This window comes from Mytilus trossulus, chromosome 10 (assembly GCF_036588685.1).
Source record: "Mytilus trossulus isolate FHL-02 chromosome 10, PNRI_Mtr1.1.1.hap1, whole genome shotgun sequence".
NCBI lineage: Eukaryota > Metazoa > Mollusca > Bivalvia > Mytilida > Mytilidae > Mytilus > Mytilus trossulus.
In genome coordinates, this window is record NC_086382.1 from 41,097,232 (window position 1) to 41,114,314 (window position 17,083).

At 31.7% G+C, this 17,083-nt stretch overlaps 1 protein-coding gene across 1 annotated transcript; it reads left to right on the top strand.

Moving 5' to 3' along the window:
* The first annotated feature begins 5,054 nt into the window (after nt 1-5,054).
* LOC134686247 (very low-density lipoprotein receptor-like) lies at nt 5,055-17,083 on the top strand. Its single transcript, XM_063545919.1, has 7 exons — nt 5,055-5,128; nt 8,065-8,142; nt 10,907-11,017; nt 11,361-11,486; nt 13,677-13,802; nt 14,903-15,031; nt 16,963-17,083. The coding sequence occupies exons 2-7, from the start codon at nt 8,070-8,072 to the stop codon at nt 16,974-16,976; spliced, it is 579 nt and encodes a 192-aa protein (XP_063401989.1). The 5' UTR covers nt 5,055-5,128; nt 8,065-8,069; the 3' UTR covers nt 16,977-17,083.

Here is a 17,083-nt window from a genome sequence, read left to right on the forward strand (position 1 = left end):
TGATAATATCGGTTTCAGAGAATTTTTTGTTTGAATCGGAATGATTCTTTACAAAGTAGGATTTATCCCTCCTAAGACAATATACTTGTATCTACGTTGGCCATTCTTTTTTATGAAGCAAAGTAATACAAACTCTTTTAATTTTTCTTTTAGTTTGGAATGTGGAATACTTGTGTAAAGAGTAGAAAAGTCAAATGTTTTAATACTGTTACAAGATGAAAGATAGTTAGATTGTATGTACTCTAAAAGATCTTTGGAATTTTTAAGTATCCACATCTGATTCACGCCACCTCTAGAATAGGCAGTTTCACAATAACTTTGAAGCCCGTCTTTGATTGCTGATAAAATGGATGTTAGTAATTTAGAAAGAGGTTACGTGGAGCACTTGGAAGACCCAGCAATATACCGTTGTTTGTAAGGACACTTATGTAGTTTAGGTATCCAATACAGTGATGGAAGATCCAGTTCTTCATCTTTGGTTGAAATACCAAAGGAACAAAGAACAGACCTATGATTATTTAGGATTTCCTCTTTGGTAAGTGTCGTGAGGGTATATGTTGGGTTTCCAAGTGAATTGTCTATACCTAATTCGTTTATCAAGCAATTAATGTAATAATTGACGCTGAGAAGTATTTAATGACCCAATTATTTTAAACGCCGATTCTACATACTCCATATTAAGTGGGCGAAAGGCAAGAATGAATGTTTGATTTATTTGAACCCGCCAATTGAAATAATTACATATCATCAAACTATTTTCATTCTATGAATGGCATGTAATTTTTGAATAAATTAACCAAACAAGTATGAGAATTACAATAACAATCACAATTATGTGGTAAATGTTAAATGGTAGAAAATGGTAACGCTTATTTTAGATAATCTACATATGGTGTTTACGTTTTCAGCCAATGTCTGACGTATGCTTCTGTGATAAATACACTCCTTGTCATGAAATGGGTTTGGCATACTTGTTTGACCTTCTATACGTTGTATGTTTTCTACGGATATGATGGGTCAAGGAAGAAATGAAAAAAAAAACTTAATTGATTCATCCCAAACGCTCAATAATTTTACTTTTATCGCGAGTAATTTGAATGATAGAAGATGGTTTGCATATATATCTTAGAATCTACTTTGGTATTGGAGCAGGTTTTGCACTAACGAAAACATGTAAACACGAACACAAATTATTTTGAACTGAATACTTTGAAATTTGGATTTTATACGAGTAACATCCTGATCTTCGAGGAAAACTCAAAAACGGAAGTCCTGAATCGAAAGACAAAATCAAAAGCTCATACACATTAAAGGAGTGGACAACAAATGTCATAATCCTGACTTGGTACAGGCATTTTTTTAATGAAAAATTAATTTACATGAAATAAGAAAAAAAGATATAAAAAGACTTTATATAATAGTGCTCAAAGATTTCTTCAAGTTGATAAGACATTTTGAAAAGAAAACTGAGGGAAAATAGAAGCTCGTTTAAAATCAACGAAACCAGCTCGCTGAAAAAAAAGTATCGTCTTTCGCGTTAACAATAATTGAAACATTGAATTTATTGTTTAAGAGATTGCACTGTGTCTAAACCACACCGGCAAAATTTGTTCGGACTCGATGGTATCTAACATCCGGCACAATGACGGAACATTAATAGACAGAAGAAAGCTAGGTTTCTCCTTATTCTCTTATTTGTTTTATGATATCAAAGAATATATATACATATACAACTATTTCCTATTGTGATATGCAATATTTTCTACAACCGTTCTATATTAACGGAGAAATAAGTAAAAATCCATGTCAAAATGACGAATTGAGTGAACCTTGCCTCGAAATTGTTTAATTTCTCGTTAAATTGTTCACATTGTACAGAAGGAACGGTACGGGAAGATAGATACTGACATGGAGATTGCAAATCTAGTCATTATGAGCATCTCAATACTTGTATTTCTGTGTAAGGAAAGAAAGAAATGGGTCATGTCAAATTAAAATACACCGGTTTCGTCATTGTTGTTTACTACACAACACCCGGTTTCGTCTATATATATCACCCGGTTTTTTATATTTTTTCAAAACCAACAATTTATGAAAAGGAACGTTAACACGGATCTGAACATAGTCTTTCGAAAAAATTTAAATATATATTTATTATAAAGTAAACGACATATCAGAAAACGGGAGGGAGCGATGAGAGATCGGTTTTAAATTAGATTGGGCCATGTCGATTTATTTGTATATCTTTTAGACTTCCTAAGTCATTTTTGCTGTATGACTTTTATGTTTAAAAATAATAGATAATGATAAATAGAACTTCAAATTCGTCATATAAGGGCAATGCAATAACTCCTTTAAGAACTAATGTGAGAATTTTATAGTAAATAGACAAATGGTAGAGCTCAACAGTTTGAAGATAATCATCTGGCCCTTTCGAATTGTCTATGTCTAACGTACCGGCTGTTTTTAAATAATTGACATCATGCACTTGCATGCCCCCCTTTGTTTATTTTTTAGCCATGAAGGCCATCTTGGTTGACAAACAGGGTCACAGTAAACTTTTTAAAACAAGATATCCTAATTATAATTACAAAAAGCATATGATTTAAAAAAAATGTTTGTTAAATGCAGCCTAGTAATTTTAGATGAGAACATTTATGTGAATAATTGTATTGAAAGATATTGAACGACGGTCGACCGGTGCCAAGTGATGAAAAAAACAACTTTTCCTGTTGGGTCAAGTGAGCCAAAAACAATCAAGAATTCCAAACCAAATTACACCGTTCTTGAATTTAAAAAAAAAAAGTGTGACAACTGAAAATTTCAAATTTCACGAATCGGATCGGACATAGCAAACAACCTCACTGGCGTTTTTTTCAATAAAAAAAATAAGACATATTATTTATATTTACATGTACGCACTGACATGTAACAAATGCAGGTGGTAACTTGTAATTCCCTTGATTGTATGTAACTTATTTAGACTGAAGACAGATATGATTATATAGTCTACGAGACGTTTAGTTAGCTCTAAAACCAGGTTTAATCCAATAATTCCTACACAAGAAAATGCCTGTACTAAGTCAGGAACATTACAGTTGTTTGTTATCCGGTCGTTTGTTGTGTTTGAGCTTTTGATATTGTCACTAGCTTAGATATTTGCTGTTTAGAGTTTTCCTAGTTGTTAGATATTTTGTAATTTTTTTTTTTAGATTTTTAAAATGAAAAAAACGGTTATCATTCAAATTTGTAATTTGAAAAATAGCTTTCTGGTTCAATGTGCCACAATCTTTTATCGTTTACATTTTGAAGTCATTCTGCTTATAATTGACATCGATATATTTTGCGAAAACTGATGTTCTTCTTTGATAGGATAACAACCTAGAAGATTTGCTGAGTTCATTACAGATTTTACAACTTTTTGGAATTTTGGATCCTCAATGCTCTTCAACTTTGTACTTGTTTGGCTTTATAAATATTTTGATAGTAGCGTCACTGGTGAGTCTAATGTAGACGAAACGCGCGTCTGGCGTTATAAATTATAATCCTGGTACCTTTGATAACTATTTACACCACTGGGTCGATGCCGGTCGATGCCACTGCTGGTGGACTTTCGTCCACGAGGGTATCACCAGCCCAGTAGTCAACACTTCGGTGTTGACATGAATATCAATAATGTGGTAATTTTTAAAAAAAAGTTTTTTATAAATTTCCTGTTGACAAAAGTTTAAATTTTTCGAAAAGTAAGGATTTTCTTATCCCAGGCATAGACTTCCTAAGCCGTATTTGGCACAACTTTGGGGAATTTTGGATCATCAATGCTCTTCAACTTTCTACTTGTTTGGCTTTATAAATATTTTGATATGAGCGTCAGTGATGAGTCTTATGTAGACGAAACAAGCGTCTGGCGTACTAAATTATAATCCTGGTACCTTTGATAACTATTTAAGAATAAATATCTTAATTTTATTTTCAATATCTTATCGTTCCATAGGTTTCGCAATTCAGAAATATCCAAATTATAATTCAACTGATGTATAAGTACAATATTTGTTTTTATAATGTACCAGCTTAAAGCTTGAATATGATTTGTTTTAAATGAAGGAACAATTTCTTTTTTTGCAACACTGTTTAACGTTTGCTGTCTCCGTCTTTTCCTCTATATTCATGATGCAAGAGTTTGAGAAAAACGACACAAGAAAGAAGGACGAATAAAGGATGAGTTTTATTTAGACGAAACGCGCGTCTGGCGTATTTACAAAATTTGGTCCTGGTATCTATGATGAGTTTACATACTACCACTGTAAACTGCTGCAACTGTCGATGCAACTGCTGGTGGAGATTTATTTTCCCGAGGGTATCACCAACCCAGTAGTCGGCACGTTTGTGCTGACATGAATTATCATTGATATGGTTATATTTATAAGTTAACTGTTTACAAAAATTTATAATTTTCTAAATACTAAGGCTTTTCTACCTCAGGAATAGATTACCTTAGCTGTATTTGGCAAAATATTTAGAAATTTTGGTCCTCAATGCTCTTCAACTTCGTACTTTATTTGGCATTTTAAACTTTTTTGGATTCGAGCGTCACTGATGAGTCTTTTTTAGACGAAACGCGCGTCTGACGTATTTTTAAAATGTCATTGCATGAAAGCTTTGCAAATATTTCCATATGACAGTAAAAGCATTTTTGAAGAACATACCATTATATTCAAATATCTTCAATCTGAGCCTGTTTTACAAAATCACAATAATAATTCTGCTACGGTCAGAGACGTTACCCTCGTTGTCTTTTGATGCTGTGTTGTATTGTGTTGTAAGTTATGCCTATTTTCCAAACAGCTAGATGGCCTTGATGCAAAGTCAGAATTTATTTGAAAATGGGTTATTCGTCGTTTTGACAACAAATTCACCCGAGTTGCAAACAGCCCATAGAAAATTCACTTTCAAAAAGTTTATACATACCAAATAAAATATGACCTCTTTATAGACGAGCATTAAATGTCAATACTTGTAATTATTGTAGTAAATTATCCGTATCCTAAAATTTCATCTATATTTGTTACACTATGAGAATTTTTCAGAAATCACAAACTGGCATACTGAAATAGAAGTATCTTCGATTGTAAGTAAATTCTTTGAAATTTTTATTTTTATTTTTTATTAGTACTTTTCAAAATATTAATTACCATCGGTTTGATACTTTTGCAGTTGAACTGTTAGTCCATGATATTAGCTAAAGCCTTGTAGTCATTTCATCGGATTTTGTTTTATACAGATTTACTTGATAAAATTTTAAAATCATTTCAATAATTGGTTTTATATCCCTCATGCATAAATTGGTGTCCGGTTTTGGTTTCCTTTTTAAACTTCCTTTTTTTCAGGTTAACAACATTTTTAGTTTTCTTTATTTTAGAATATTAAGGCACCGAACATTACTGAAGAAATAATATAAAATATAAAAATGAGCATCTTTTAAAACAAATGGTAAAGTTATTCTTATTTTAATTCAATTAAGGTGATATTTAAAAGTGCCGATAGTCTTCAAAATAGCTTTTAAATCAAAAAACAGTTGTCAATTGTATTTCAACAGGGATAGAAAACAAAACAATTTGCTTCAAAGGTGATAATGTTACATGCTTACTTAATAACACTTATTATTTTCATGACAAACCTTACTTGATATATCAAAATACAGTTTTTGGTTTCCAAACTAAATTAACCTGTAGCATTCCTTGTAATTTCAGGGATCAAATTGAACATCTTTAAAAAAAAAATGGTAAAGTTATTCTTATTTTTATTTAATTTAAATGCTATTTAAAAGTGCATAGTCTTCAAATTAGCTTTTAAATCAAAATACATTTGTCAATATTATTTCAACAAGTGCATTTTTTAAGGTAAACAATCCTATAAAAGAAGCATGCGAACCAACTTACCATTTTCCTAAATGTGATAATCATGATAATATTTGAATGAAATTGTCCGATCTTTCAAAAGCTACATTGTATAAGGCTTAGAATTTTTTTAAAATGTCTTTCAAAACAGACAAAATTAACAAGAATAAGGGAATAAAAGCAAATAAAACATATACATATATGGCTCTCATTTTATTTAGTGTTATTTTAGTGTATAAAGATTGATTGTACTTGTTGAGGGTTGAGACTTTATAAAACATTGAATTGAATATATCTCACATTTAGACAACACAGTATGGTTTCGTTCTTATTATGAAACAAATAGTTTATTCTTTGAAATGAAAAATAAAATGTTTTGAATAAGAACACAGTGGTTACATTAATAGAGGTTACCTCGTTTAATTTTTTTCACAAGATGATATATTTTTTTTTTTTGTAATGTGTCTATTGGCAAAGAACTTCATATATAATATAATTATAGTAAATAAGTTCATAGTACATCAGCAAAATCGAGACAAGTACATAAAAATTGATATTTTGAATCCTTCTATAAACGTATAATATTACATGTATTAATAATAATTTTATGAATGAACAAAAAATCTTAAATCTGAGGTAGCATGGATTGGGAAGATATTTTTATTACGTGTTAGTTAACCTATAAAATCATTCTATTAGTTGGGGCCAGAGTTCCAGCAGGTGTACGCTCTTTGCAATGGTCTATTTTCATAAAATATTATTTTTTCAATAAACAAATTTTCTTTCAGATAAATTTTTAAGGCTACACTATTTACTTGTCCACATTGCATTTTTGTTTTGTATACATAATATTAAGTTGATAGTATTCTGAGATTTCTTATGTATTTTTTTTCTGTTTTTTCTAATATCCCAAATAAGACAATATCTAAATTAAGTAGTAGTTCAATTTGGACTTTTGAATATATCCATTTATTAAGTTCTTCCCAAACATCAAAAACTTTTGGACATGTCCATAATATGTGTTCAATAGTTTCTATTGAGTCCGTACAGAAAGTGCATTTATTGTTTTGTGAGACTTTAATGTTGTAGAGAAATTTATTAGTTCCCAAATTTCTGTGATTAATCCTGTATTGAAGCCACTGTAATTTTGAGTTTTTAGTAATGTAAAATGGAAGTCTGTATATTTTATTCCACGTAATATTATGTCTATTTAGGATTAAGGACCACTTTTCCTGTGATGTGATATTTGTTATTTTTTATTTAACACATTGTACATGTCTTTTGATCCTTTTGTAGATTTCATAAAAATAGAAAGAGTAGTTGGTATAATTGGCCCATAAGGCTTTACAAGCTGATTACTTTTAATATTAAGACTTTTCATATTGGGATAAACAGCTGACATGACTCCTTGAAATATAAGAAAGTTGGTATCAATATCATATGTTTTTTTATCAAATTCCTGCCAATTCATAAAGTGTCCATCATTATCAATTAAATCATTTATTAGCCAGACGCTCAGTTCAGTCCATTTTTTATACAGGGGGATTTCATTGCCAATTTTAATTTCTTTATTATTCCAAAGATTAGTTGTGATAAAATCATATTCGTTCTTAATAGCTACTTTGGTTTGTAGTTCAGTCCAAGCATTAAAAACCTCCACCCAAAAAGGATTTCTTACTTGAGTTCTTGGACTTATCAAGAATAATTCATTTAATTCAATTTTTCAGTACAAGGTAGTAACTTACAATAGTTTTTAGTTTGTTTGATTATTCTTCTTATATAAGTTAGTTTTAATCCTTTAATGTATTGTTTTAGATTTAACATGTTAAGTCTACCCAGTTCATTTATTTGAGCAATGATATAATAATTATTTATGATATGGATCTCATGATCATGTTATTTTAAAAAGGAAGACCTAGTGCAAGTTTACAGTCTTTTGTAAGTTTGGCAGATTTTTAGACAAATTCTCGATTTAGTCATGTGGGTATACAATTCGATACTTTTTATTTTATCTGGGGCATTTAAAGCACTTTTCTGATTTACCTTCGTCCAACCAAAATATGTTAAAGGCAAGGATGCTTAAATGCACATATATTTGAATGTAGCAAGATTTAAACAAAAAAATGGTGTTTTATCATCTGTACATAAAATTTGCATTTCATTCCAGAAAAGATGAAGATCATTATAGTATTTCTGGGAACTATAAGTTTGATAACAGCAGTTTCAATACTTGACAAGAGAGGAGGTATTGTAATTAACAGCTGCTTTGAACAAATACAATTAATACATATTATATAGTAGAAAATGATAATTGCTCTATGCATACGATATGTGAAATTAAATGACATTTTTCACATATTACAGAAGCTTGTTTGTTACACATAAAGCTTTATATGATTTCCATCATTCATTTGGTGGGTAATATGCAACATGAAAAATTAATAATATTTTATTTACTAAAATCTTAACGGTTTCAAAACAATCATTTAATACTTCATTTTGACCTTAATAGCAGTCATAGATAATAATGAAAAAGGTATTTAATCAAATGTCAAATTTCATAATGATTGTCAAGTGTTTAAAGTGATGATTTTCAGTAATATATATGGTTTACTGTCATTTGTTAAATATCAAGCATGTTATAATTGTACTGTAATAGAAACCATGAGATCGGTATGAACATAAGCATTTGTTAAATACCAAGCGTGTTATAATTGTATTGTAATAGAAACCATGAGATTTGGTATGAACATGATTTATACGATACATTTTGATGAAAATAGGTGTTTATAAAATTATGTGATTTATCAAAAAATGAAAGTTTTAAGGACTACTATTAAGGCACAGTTCACTTAGACAGTTTTGGGTTATTTTGAAAAGTATTCTTTAATTTTCCAATTTTATGAACATGTACATTTTTGAATAAAGAAAGATAAAGAAAGAAAACCGTAGAGTATAATACAAAAACAGGGGCGGATTTAGGCGGGGGCGTGGCGGGCGTGCGCCCCCCCCCCCCTAAAATTTGCAAAGCATGGGTTGACTTCAACATATTTAAGTATCAGAAGAGACCATTCAATCTTTTTTTAACATTCAAAGTATATAAAACAGTCAGTTTAACAGAATCAACGTGATTACTAATCAACTGACCTACGCTTTATTAAAGTTCCATAAATAATTTGAAAGGTAGGTGCCATACGCGGAGCTGCGATTGATGACAAATTTAATAGGTTTTTAGCAGTTAAAGTAAAAACAAATGATACATTGTATTTGCGGTTTTTAAAATCAATTTGTTTGATAATCGAAGTCAGCAGGTGAGATTCTTTTATAATATCCGTAATAAAAGATAGAAATACTGTTTCAAGCGAAAGGTTAGTTTATTAATTTGTATCTCTGTGTCTATATTTTTTTTCTCACTTGCAACCTAAATATTTAGCCGAATTCTGTACCGTTTTACTGTATGCTTGGGATCCCAAGAAAATAATTGCATCTCATTCTGACCTTATAGTTATTTTTGACGAACACAGTAAAGTCTGGCACGACCTCCGAAAACCAAAAAAGTAAAAAACAGATAGTATGAAAGGACAATTGAAAATCGCTGGTAAAAGTAGAACTTTTCGTTTGAAAAATATATTGGTCAGGTGAGCAATTGTGATCTGTCTCGTCTCACTTTGTGTCCATCTGTCCGCCCGTCTATCTGTAGATTGTCGTCCAGTGTGGATTTAGGCGGATGCAGCTTGAAACTTTAATTCCTCGCTAATTTTAACACATAATAGTTCGTGATATCTACATTTCACTCCTTTAGAAGAATATTTCAATGATTTTACCTAAAAAAAACCTCCAAAATTTTTTCGCCTCGCTTCGCTCGGCGAAATTAAAATTTGCGCCCCCCCTAACTGAAATTCCTGGATCCGCCCCTGAAAAATCAAAGCCCAAGTAGTTATAAACGCATCATAGCCACAACCAAAAGCCCATGACAAATCATAGGACAAAATAATTTCTTTGATTATATATTAATAGTTATCAAAGGCCATTAATATTAATATTATCCCAACTCTGTGTTCTTCAATGCACAAATGTAACTTAGACGATATCTATAGCTAGCACAAGATGATACTTCAACCAATGCTAGAGGCCTAGCTACCGAAACTTAACTATGCGTACTCCTAACTGAATGAGTCATACCCCCAATTCATTCACTTTTCAATTATAACAAATGAAAACGTAGCGCTTTTGATGTCATTGTTTACTTAAACTAACAAACAAATTTGCAGAAATGAACCTTTTAGTAAAAGCAAAATATGTGTACATCATTCAGGGCCGCAATTTTAAAAAATTGTGGATAACTGCTCTCCGTAAGTACTTATTTTCGATTTCAAGAAAATCAGGTGTCATGTTAGAAGTACTTGATCTCTCAACATCTTAACAATTACGATCACTACAAGACTTTAAACATTGGTTGAAAATTGGCATGTAGAAAAGTGGTGCATGTAAAATCCGGATAAAAAAGGGATTTTTGATTGGTGGTCTGACACATACAGAGTGTCTGACAGATTTACATATCGTTTTAAATATGGACCACCTTGATCTAGCATAGAGTATGGATGGTTGATTCAAGTTTAATGGATTAATGTAAATTTGGTAAAGAAAAGGAAGAAAAGCGTATAAATTAATACACCATATACTTTCGTTCACCGAGTAACATTGTATCTATGAACTTTGATTTCTACCATATCTTTGTTTTCCAGTTATTCATACATTCTTGTGTATCAGAAATTAATGAAAGGAAATCACAAAAATAGACTCGCGGGAAAATTAAAAACGAAAAATCCCTAACCAAATGGAAAAATGAATAGCTAAAAAAAATCATACGAATGGATAATAACTGTCATATTCCTGGCTTGATTACACAGGCATTTTCTAATGTAGAAAGATTCTGGTTTAGTCTATTTACCTAATATTGGCAGCTGTAATGTTGTTTCAAATGCTAATATCATTTATGCCATATATAGATGACTGTGTGATGTGTAGCGATAACTCAAACTGCATCTCTCCGTGGATGTTTTGTGATGGTTATGGCGATTGTAAAAATGAAGAAGACGAAATTGAAAGCATATGTAAAGGTAAATAAATCCCTAGTTTTGTGTTTATTTATATCGTCTCTTTATTCAACCTAGCTCTTGGCGTAACACCACTAAATAATAGTACGTCACATCAAGTTTCGAAAAAAGGTTCGAAAAAACAACAACATACAAACAAGGGTACACAAAACAATAAAACAACAAACTAAAGATAGAGTAACAAGAACCAACCAAAACAAGTTCTCAGCCAAATGTTGTTACATGGAGCACATGTTTGGTCGCGATGGCAATGATTGTACAACTACTTATAAGATTTTCACGACATTGACTAACCAGATTTTGAAATACAAGTCAATTACATAATTGTATATTATTGACATTTCAGCTGTTCCATGTAAAGAATCTGAAGTAAAATGCAGCAATGGTCTGCAGTGTATTGAAGAAAAAGCTCAATGTAACGGTTATGTAGACTGTGCTGATGGGTCTGACGAAAGTCTTCAAACCTGCAAAGGTTTGAAAGATATATACACGCCCCCCCCCCCCCCCCCAAAAAAAAAAACAACACCAAAGAACAAAAACAATAGTCGATTAGAAATATATATGTATACCTGAACTGAATTAAAATTAACAACTCAAAACAATTATCTAACAATTTGTGATTCTGCATAGCAATCTTAATATAAACTGGATGAGCAGGGTTTACCTCAATTGTCAGTAGAGCATTATCAGTGCTTTTTAACAAAAACATAGGGAAGGAATTATGAAACAATGTTAATAACCAGTTTTCTGTAAGAGATGTTTAATATCTTAAGAAAACATTTAAAGAAAAATGTGAGGATTGTACGAATAAACAACATGTGAAGGTATATGATACGTTTACCTGGCAGCAGAACTGCAATAATAAAGATAATTCCTCGAATACACCACTTGCTTACATTATTGTTTCCTATAATACGAAAAATAGTGGCGAATTCAATCCAAACGTCTTTAACAGAGTGCGAAGAGATTTAAGAAGAAACAGCAATTCCTATTTGAATGATATACTCGATATGTATGTGTGTGGAACTGGAAATGATGTATACTGTTTTATGTCATGTACTGTAGGGGTAAATTCAGTAAAAAAATCTCCCATTGACTTAAATGCTAATCTATGTGTGGAAATAAATTTATACCTTATTTACCTTTAGAAATTAAAAATTTCATATATCATTCATGAAAGTACAAATGTAGCCCTATCTTTTGCAACAATAAAAACATAGGGTCATGCTGCATTTTGGGGCATTCACATGGCCTTGTTTATGTTCCGGACCATATGAGTATTTGGACCATACGCGTATGGTCATGACCATATGGGTATATACTCATATGGTCCGACCATACGCGTATGGTCCGACCGTACGCGTATGGTCGGGGGTAATTAACACTCTGTTACAGTTTACTTTTAATACTTCTAAGCGGTCATATGGTATGACCGTTCATCAAAAAGACGCTAGCATATGTGCAATTTTATTATTATATTATAATAAAGAGATAAGCTAAATAAAAATTAGAAGTTTCTACTAGTTAATTTTACTTACTTGTCAAAACTATAATAAACACATTTTATACTTATGGTCGTTACCGATGGTCATTACCGATGGTCAATATCGAATAGTTATTGCGAGTGGATGGCAATATTTCGACTTACAAAAATAACTTCTTAATAAAATTCTTAATAAACTGAACAAGATTACACAATTAACGAGTAACTGGAAAATAACATAGTTTATTTAAGTGGTTTGTGAATATGATGTATTGCAGTCATGTTACGATGTTTGAGATCAAGAGCTTCTTAAAAAAAAACCCACCGTAGACATATCGGAATGGCCCAAGACCTCTGTGTCACTGTACGCAGAGCTACAAAAAGTCTAGCTTTTCACTCGCAAACAAAATGTGCAAATGAAAAGGATCTTGCACAACCAAGACTTGCAAATGCCAAAAAAACTATGATACGTATGGAAGTAAATGTCACCCAAGCTTACATATAAGAATGTATAATTAACGATGAAAACTAACTATGGCATCAATATTTAATTTTTACATAGTATTTGTATTAGAAAAATAATACATTGTCATGTTACCATAATTTTTTTTAGATAACGTTTCTGTATTATTGAAACTTTTATAATGTACTTTGAAAAAAATATACCTATATGGTCCAAATACGCATATGGTCCGTCCCGTTAATAACCAAACGAGTATTATACTCATATGGTCCGACCATACGCGTACGGTCGGACCATACGCGTATGGTCGGACCATATGAGTATACGCATATGGTCATGACCATACGCGTATGGTCCAAATACTCATATGGTCCGGAACATTTACAAACAATGAAGTTTCGAACTGAATTCCTATACTGACCCCCATTACTTTTCAACCCTGTAGGGAAAAAAATAGTACATTCAGCATTTTTTTTTTGTTCGACTCTAGTTTTGATCCATCTACCAAAAAATATTAATTAAAAACATTATCTAACAATCAGAAGAGCATATGACTTCAATTTTAGACAGAAAGATCTCCCCAAATGGGCGGTCCCTGATGACATATATTTATTCACTGAATTTAGCCCTGTACGTACATTCTCTAATTCATATTCAAGATAGTTCTTGTTTTTCAATTTTTCGTGGATGTTTACCAAATTAAAAGTTCTTTTTAGAGCGATCATGTGGCGAAAACAAAGTGAAATGCCAGGATGGGATTCAATGTATACCAGAACAAAACCTTTGCGATGGCTGGACACGATGTAATGATAAGTCAGACGAAGAACCCGCGTTCTGTAAAGGTGAGGTTGTCATACCAAAAAACAGAATATCTTACGAAATATAGTGTAACATATCACTAAACGAGATTAAAAAAACTTTATTTAAGGGCCAGTATTTAGTGATGGAAATTCAGGTTTCAATGAATAAGATTGATTTGTTTTCTTTCTTATCGAAGCATTGCTTATTCTTTTTCTAAAGTACATCGGAAGCAAAATCAGTTCAGCATTGAGTCAAGCAATGTGGTATCGGTGAAGAAAACTAGGAGTCATATCAAAGAATTCTGTGTTATATATTTTCGTCCTTTCGATGCGCTGTAATTAATAACACAATTGCGCTTATGGATATGGTATGAAAGAGAGGCAAAATATACCAGAGGAACAGTCTCTTTCGCCCCTCTTTTAAAACAAAGTACGTCCGCTCACAAAAGTATTGGAAAAAAATTAGTGTATGATAAATCTTTATGCAGACATGTATTAGTTTGAAAAGTATTTGTGTGAAGATATTGATATTCAGTTATTCAGTCAATGGATATCCAGAATGCGTAGTATCTGATATTATCTTAGTTTTTGGTGTAGTTATTGTTGCTTAGTCTTTTTAATATGTTAAAACTTTTAGAGTGCCTGTAAAGTCTTTTCGTCGTTTTTTTTTATTTCATTAACATGATTTTGTTGGTAAATACAATTGGTGTGATTTAGTCTCCCTTTGATATCTTTTGTGGAAACAAAATAACTTTTTACCACAAGCGTCTGATAATTAGAGATGCTTAATTAATTGTTCATGGAACAAACAAGCAAATTCCAAAGCATGTGTTGCCTTTCACCCGCATACATGGTAAATTCCAATATCTTTGAAGAAAATTATTTTCTTTGGAATTCAAAGGATCAATGCAGTCCAGCATCAAATAGAATCACTCATTTAAGTATAATCCTCCTTTTGGGGAATCTTCACTTCCACAGGAATGCAATCATGAAAGCCATATGATAACTTTGCACAAGCGCAGGCAGGTAAACCGCGTTTTTATTTTATAATAGTTTACATTAGAACTAATAAGGGTAGATGAACTTCTTACTATTGCATCATTGCATCATTGTAAAATACCTGATATTATTCATTTTATCAGATTATGAATGTCCCAAGTTGAGAATAAAATGCAGGAACCAACTGCAGTGTGTCTCATGGTTCAGTCTGTGTGACGGCGTAGAGACATGTAGTGATAAATCCGATGAAAATCTAGATTTCTGTAAAGAGGGTGAGTGCATTAAATTCTTTAAGTGTCTAGATGCTGCATACAAATAACATACAAATAACACACAAATAACACAAAAATAACACATGTTCTCTTATATTTATCAATATTGTTATTCAATCGATCCTTTATCTATCAATCAATGTTTTCATTAGAAGAACTATACGTTATAAAAAGCAAGCGTCAGAAACGTTGTTCTGTTCCATTGATAATTTCCTCTTATTTATAATTCATACAGGTAAAATAAAAAAATAACTCAAACCTACTGGAATTACAATGTTAAAGAGTCAATTTGATATACTTTGAATATTTTTCAGCATTTTATCTTATTTCCATAAAGTCATTTAGGATGAAATTGCAAATTTTACACGAATTTCGATGCCACTGCTGCTAGACATTTCGTCCCCAGTGTATAACAAGCAAAAAACTTTTCGTCCCCGAGTGTATAACCAGCCAAAACATTTCGTCCCCGAGTGTATAACCAGCCAAAATGTTTCGTCCCCTAGTGTATAACCAGCCAAGACATTTCGTCCCCGAGTGAATAACCAGCCATGACATTTCGTCCCCGAGTGTATAACCAGCCAAAACAAATAAACTGTATATTAAATGTTGATATACTCAAAACAAAAAGACTTTTCCTTCTCTGGGTAGTGATTGCTTTTGTAATTTTTAGCCCACCGCTTTGGAACTTTTGGTGATGAATGCTCTCAGACTTTGTAATTGATTAGGCTTCTGGGGAAACATGCTATAAGTCTAGTTTCATTGATTAGTTTTTACACTCATTTTGTTCAATGTTGCACGGGAAAACATCCTATATCAAAATCTATCAATTTGTCTTTGAAATCATATAGTCATTTTTAGTATAATCTTAGGTTGGTTTTGCTAGTTCTTCCCATTTATGTGTTGTGTATTGTAACTACTGCACGTTTTGTCAAAATCTATTAACAGTTGTTGTAATTTGGTCTAAATATATAAAATTAAGAGATGGTTTTGTTGCCAATGAGACATCCTTTCAATCAAGGCTAAAAGACGAGGATCTTAAAACCTCAAAGATACACAAATGAGAGTATGTTAATTTAAATTGAGTCAGGATCAAATGATTTTTAAGTAAATTAACTCTTTTTGAAATGTATACAAAGGAATTGGCACTTCCCTTAAATATTATCAACACTAGAAGATGCCTGAGAAATCGAGGAAAGAGTTTTTCGGGGGCAGTACGTCGACTGAGCATACGTGAAAACGTATAATACATAAATCGGTCTTCGAATTGGGTTACTTTCTCAAAAATTGGCGATTTCTATGGAAAAAGTTGTTTCAAAGATTACATTTAGTAATTACAAAACACTACATTTGTACTTCATTTCAAAAATATGTCCGACTTTGCATGGCTTCAGAAGAGATGCGGCTCAGTGAAATCGGTCTTTTCCTTTAGTAGTAAAGATATCATCAAAATGAAGGACAAACATGTAACTAAAACTGCACGATTCGATTCATAGTTGGTCTGAGCCCATTGGACACATTTTGGGATATATTTTTTTATTAATACCCTTTAACCTAGTTTTTCACCAAATTTTGTGTTAGCGCCAATGCTGCCAATCACTGAACACTATTTTAACGTAATGATTTTTTTCTTAAAAAAAGTGAATCGTCGTTTTCTAGGTCGAAATATACCCGTCTTTCTTGTGTATGGTATACACCTAACAACTCAATTTCTTTTCCAGCACTTATGTCTACCATTTTGACTCTATTACGAGTACAATAACATTTAGTAGACTAACATGAGTCCAGAAGATTTAAGGTCTCCGTCAACTATATATTAAATACTGTCAGTTGAACCCTGCTTGTCTTGCTTGTATTTTTTTGTTTGGTTTTTTTTTTTATTGAGTTATATCCCATGTTATAACAGTTCTAAAACTTTCTTGTTTTTATTTCAGCTTATCTTGGCTAGAGAGGTCTCCCCTGAGTTCTAGAGTCGAGCTAATTTACAGCAGCAGATATTATAGACATATACATTGTATCAATCATATTATGTCCATCATCAAAATACAATTAAAT

Bases quoted from the DNA above. Each gene is read 5' to 3' on its own strand.
- LOC134686247 (XM_063545919.1), top strand. From the start codon at position 8,070: ATGAAGATCATTATAGTATTTCTGGGAACTATAAGTTTGATAACAGCA. The intron at 11,018-11,360 runs GTAAATAAATCC...TTGACATTTCAG, and splicing joins AATTGAAAGCATATGTAAAG to CTGTTCCATGTAAAGAATCT. The intron at 13,803-14,902 runs GTGAGGTTGTCA...TCATTTTATCAG, and splicing joins AGAACCCGCGTTCTGTAAAG to ATTATGAATGTCCCAAGTTG.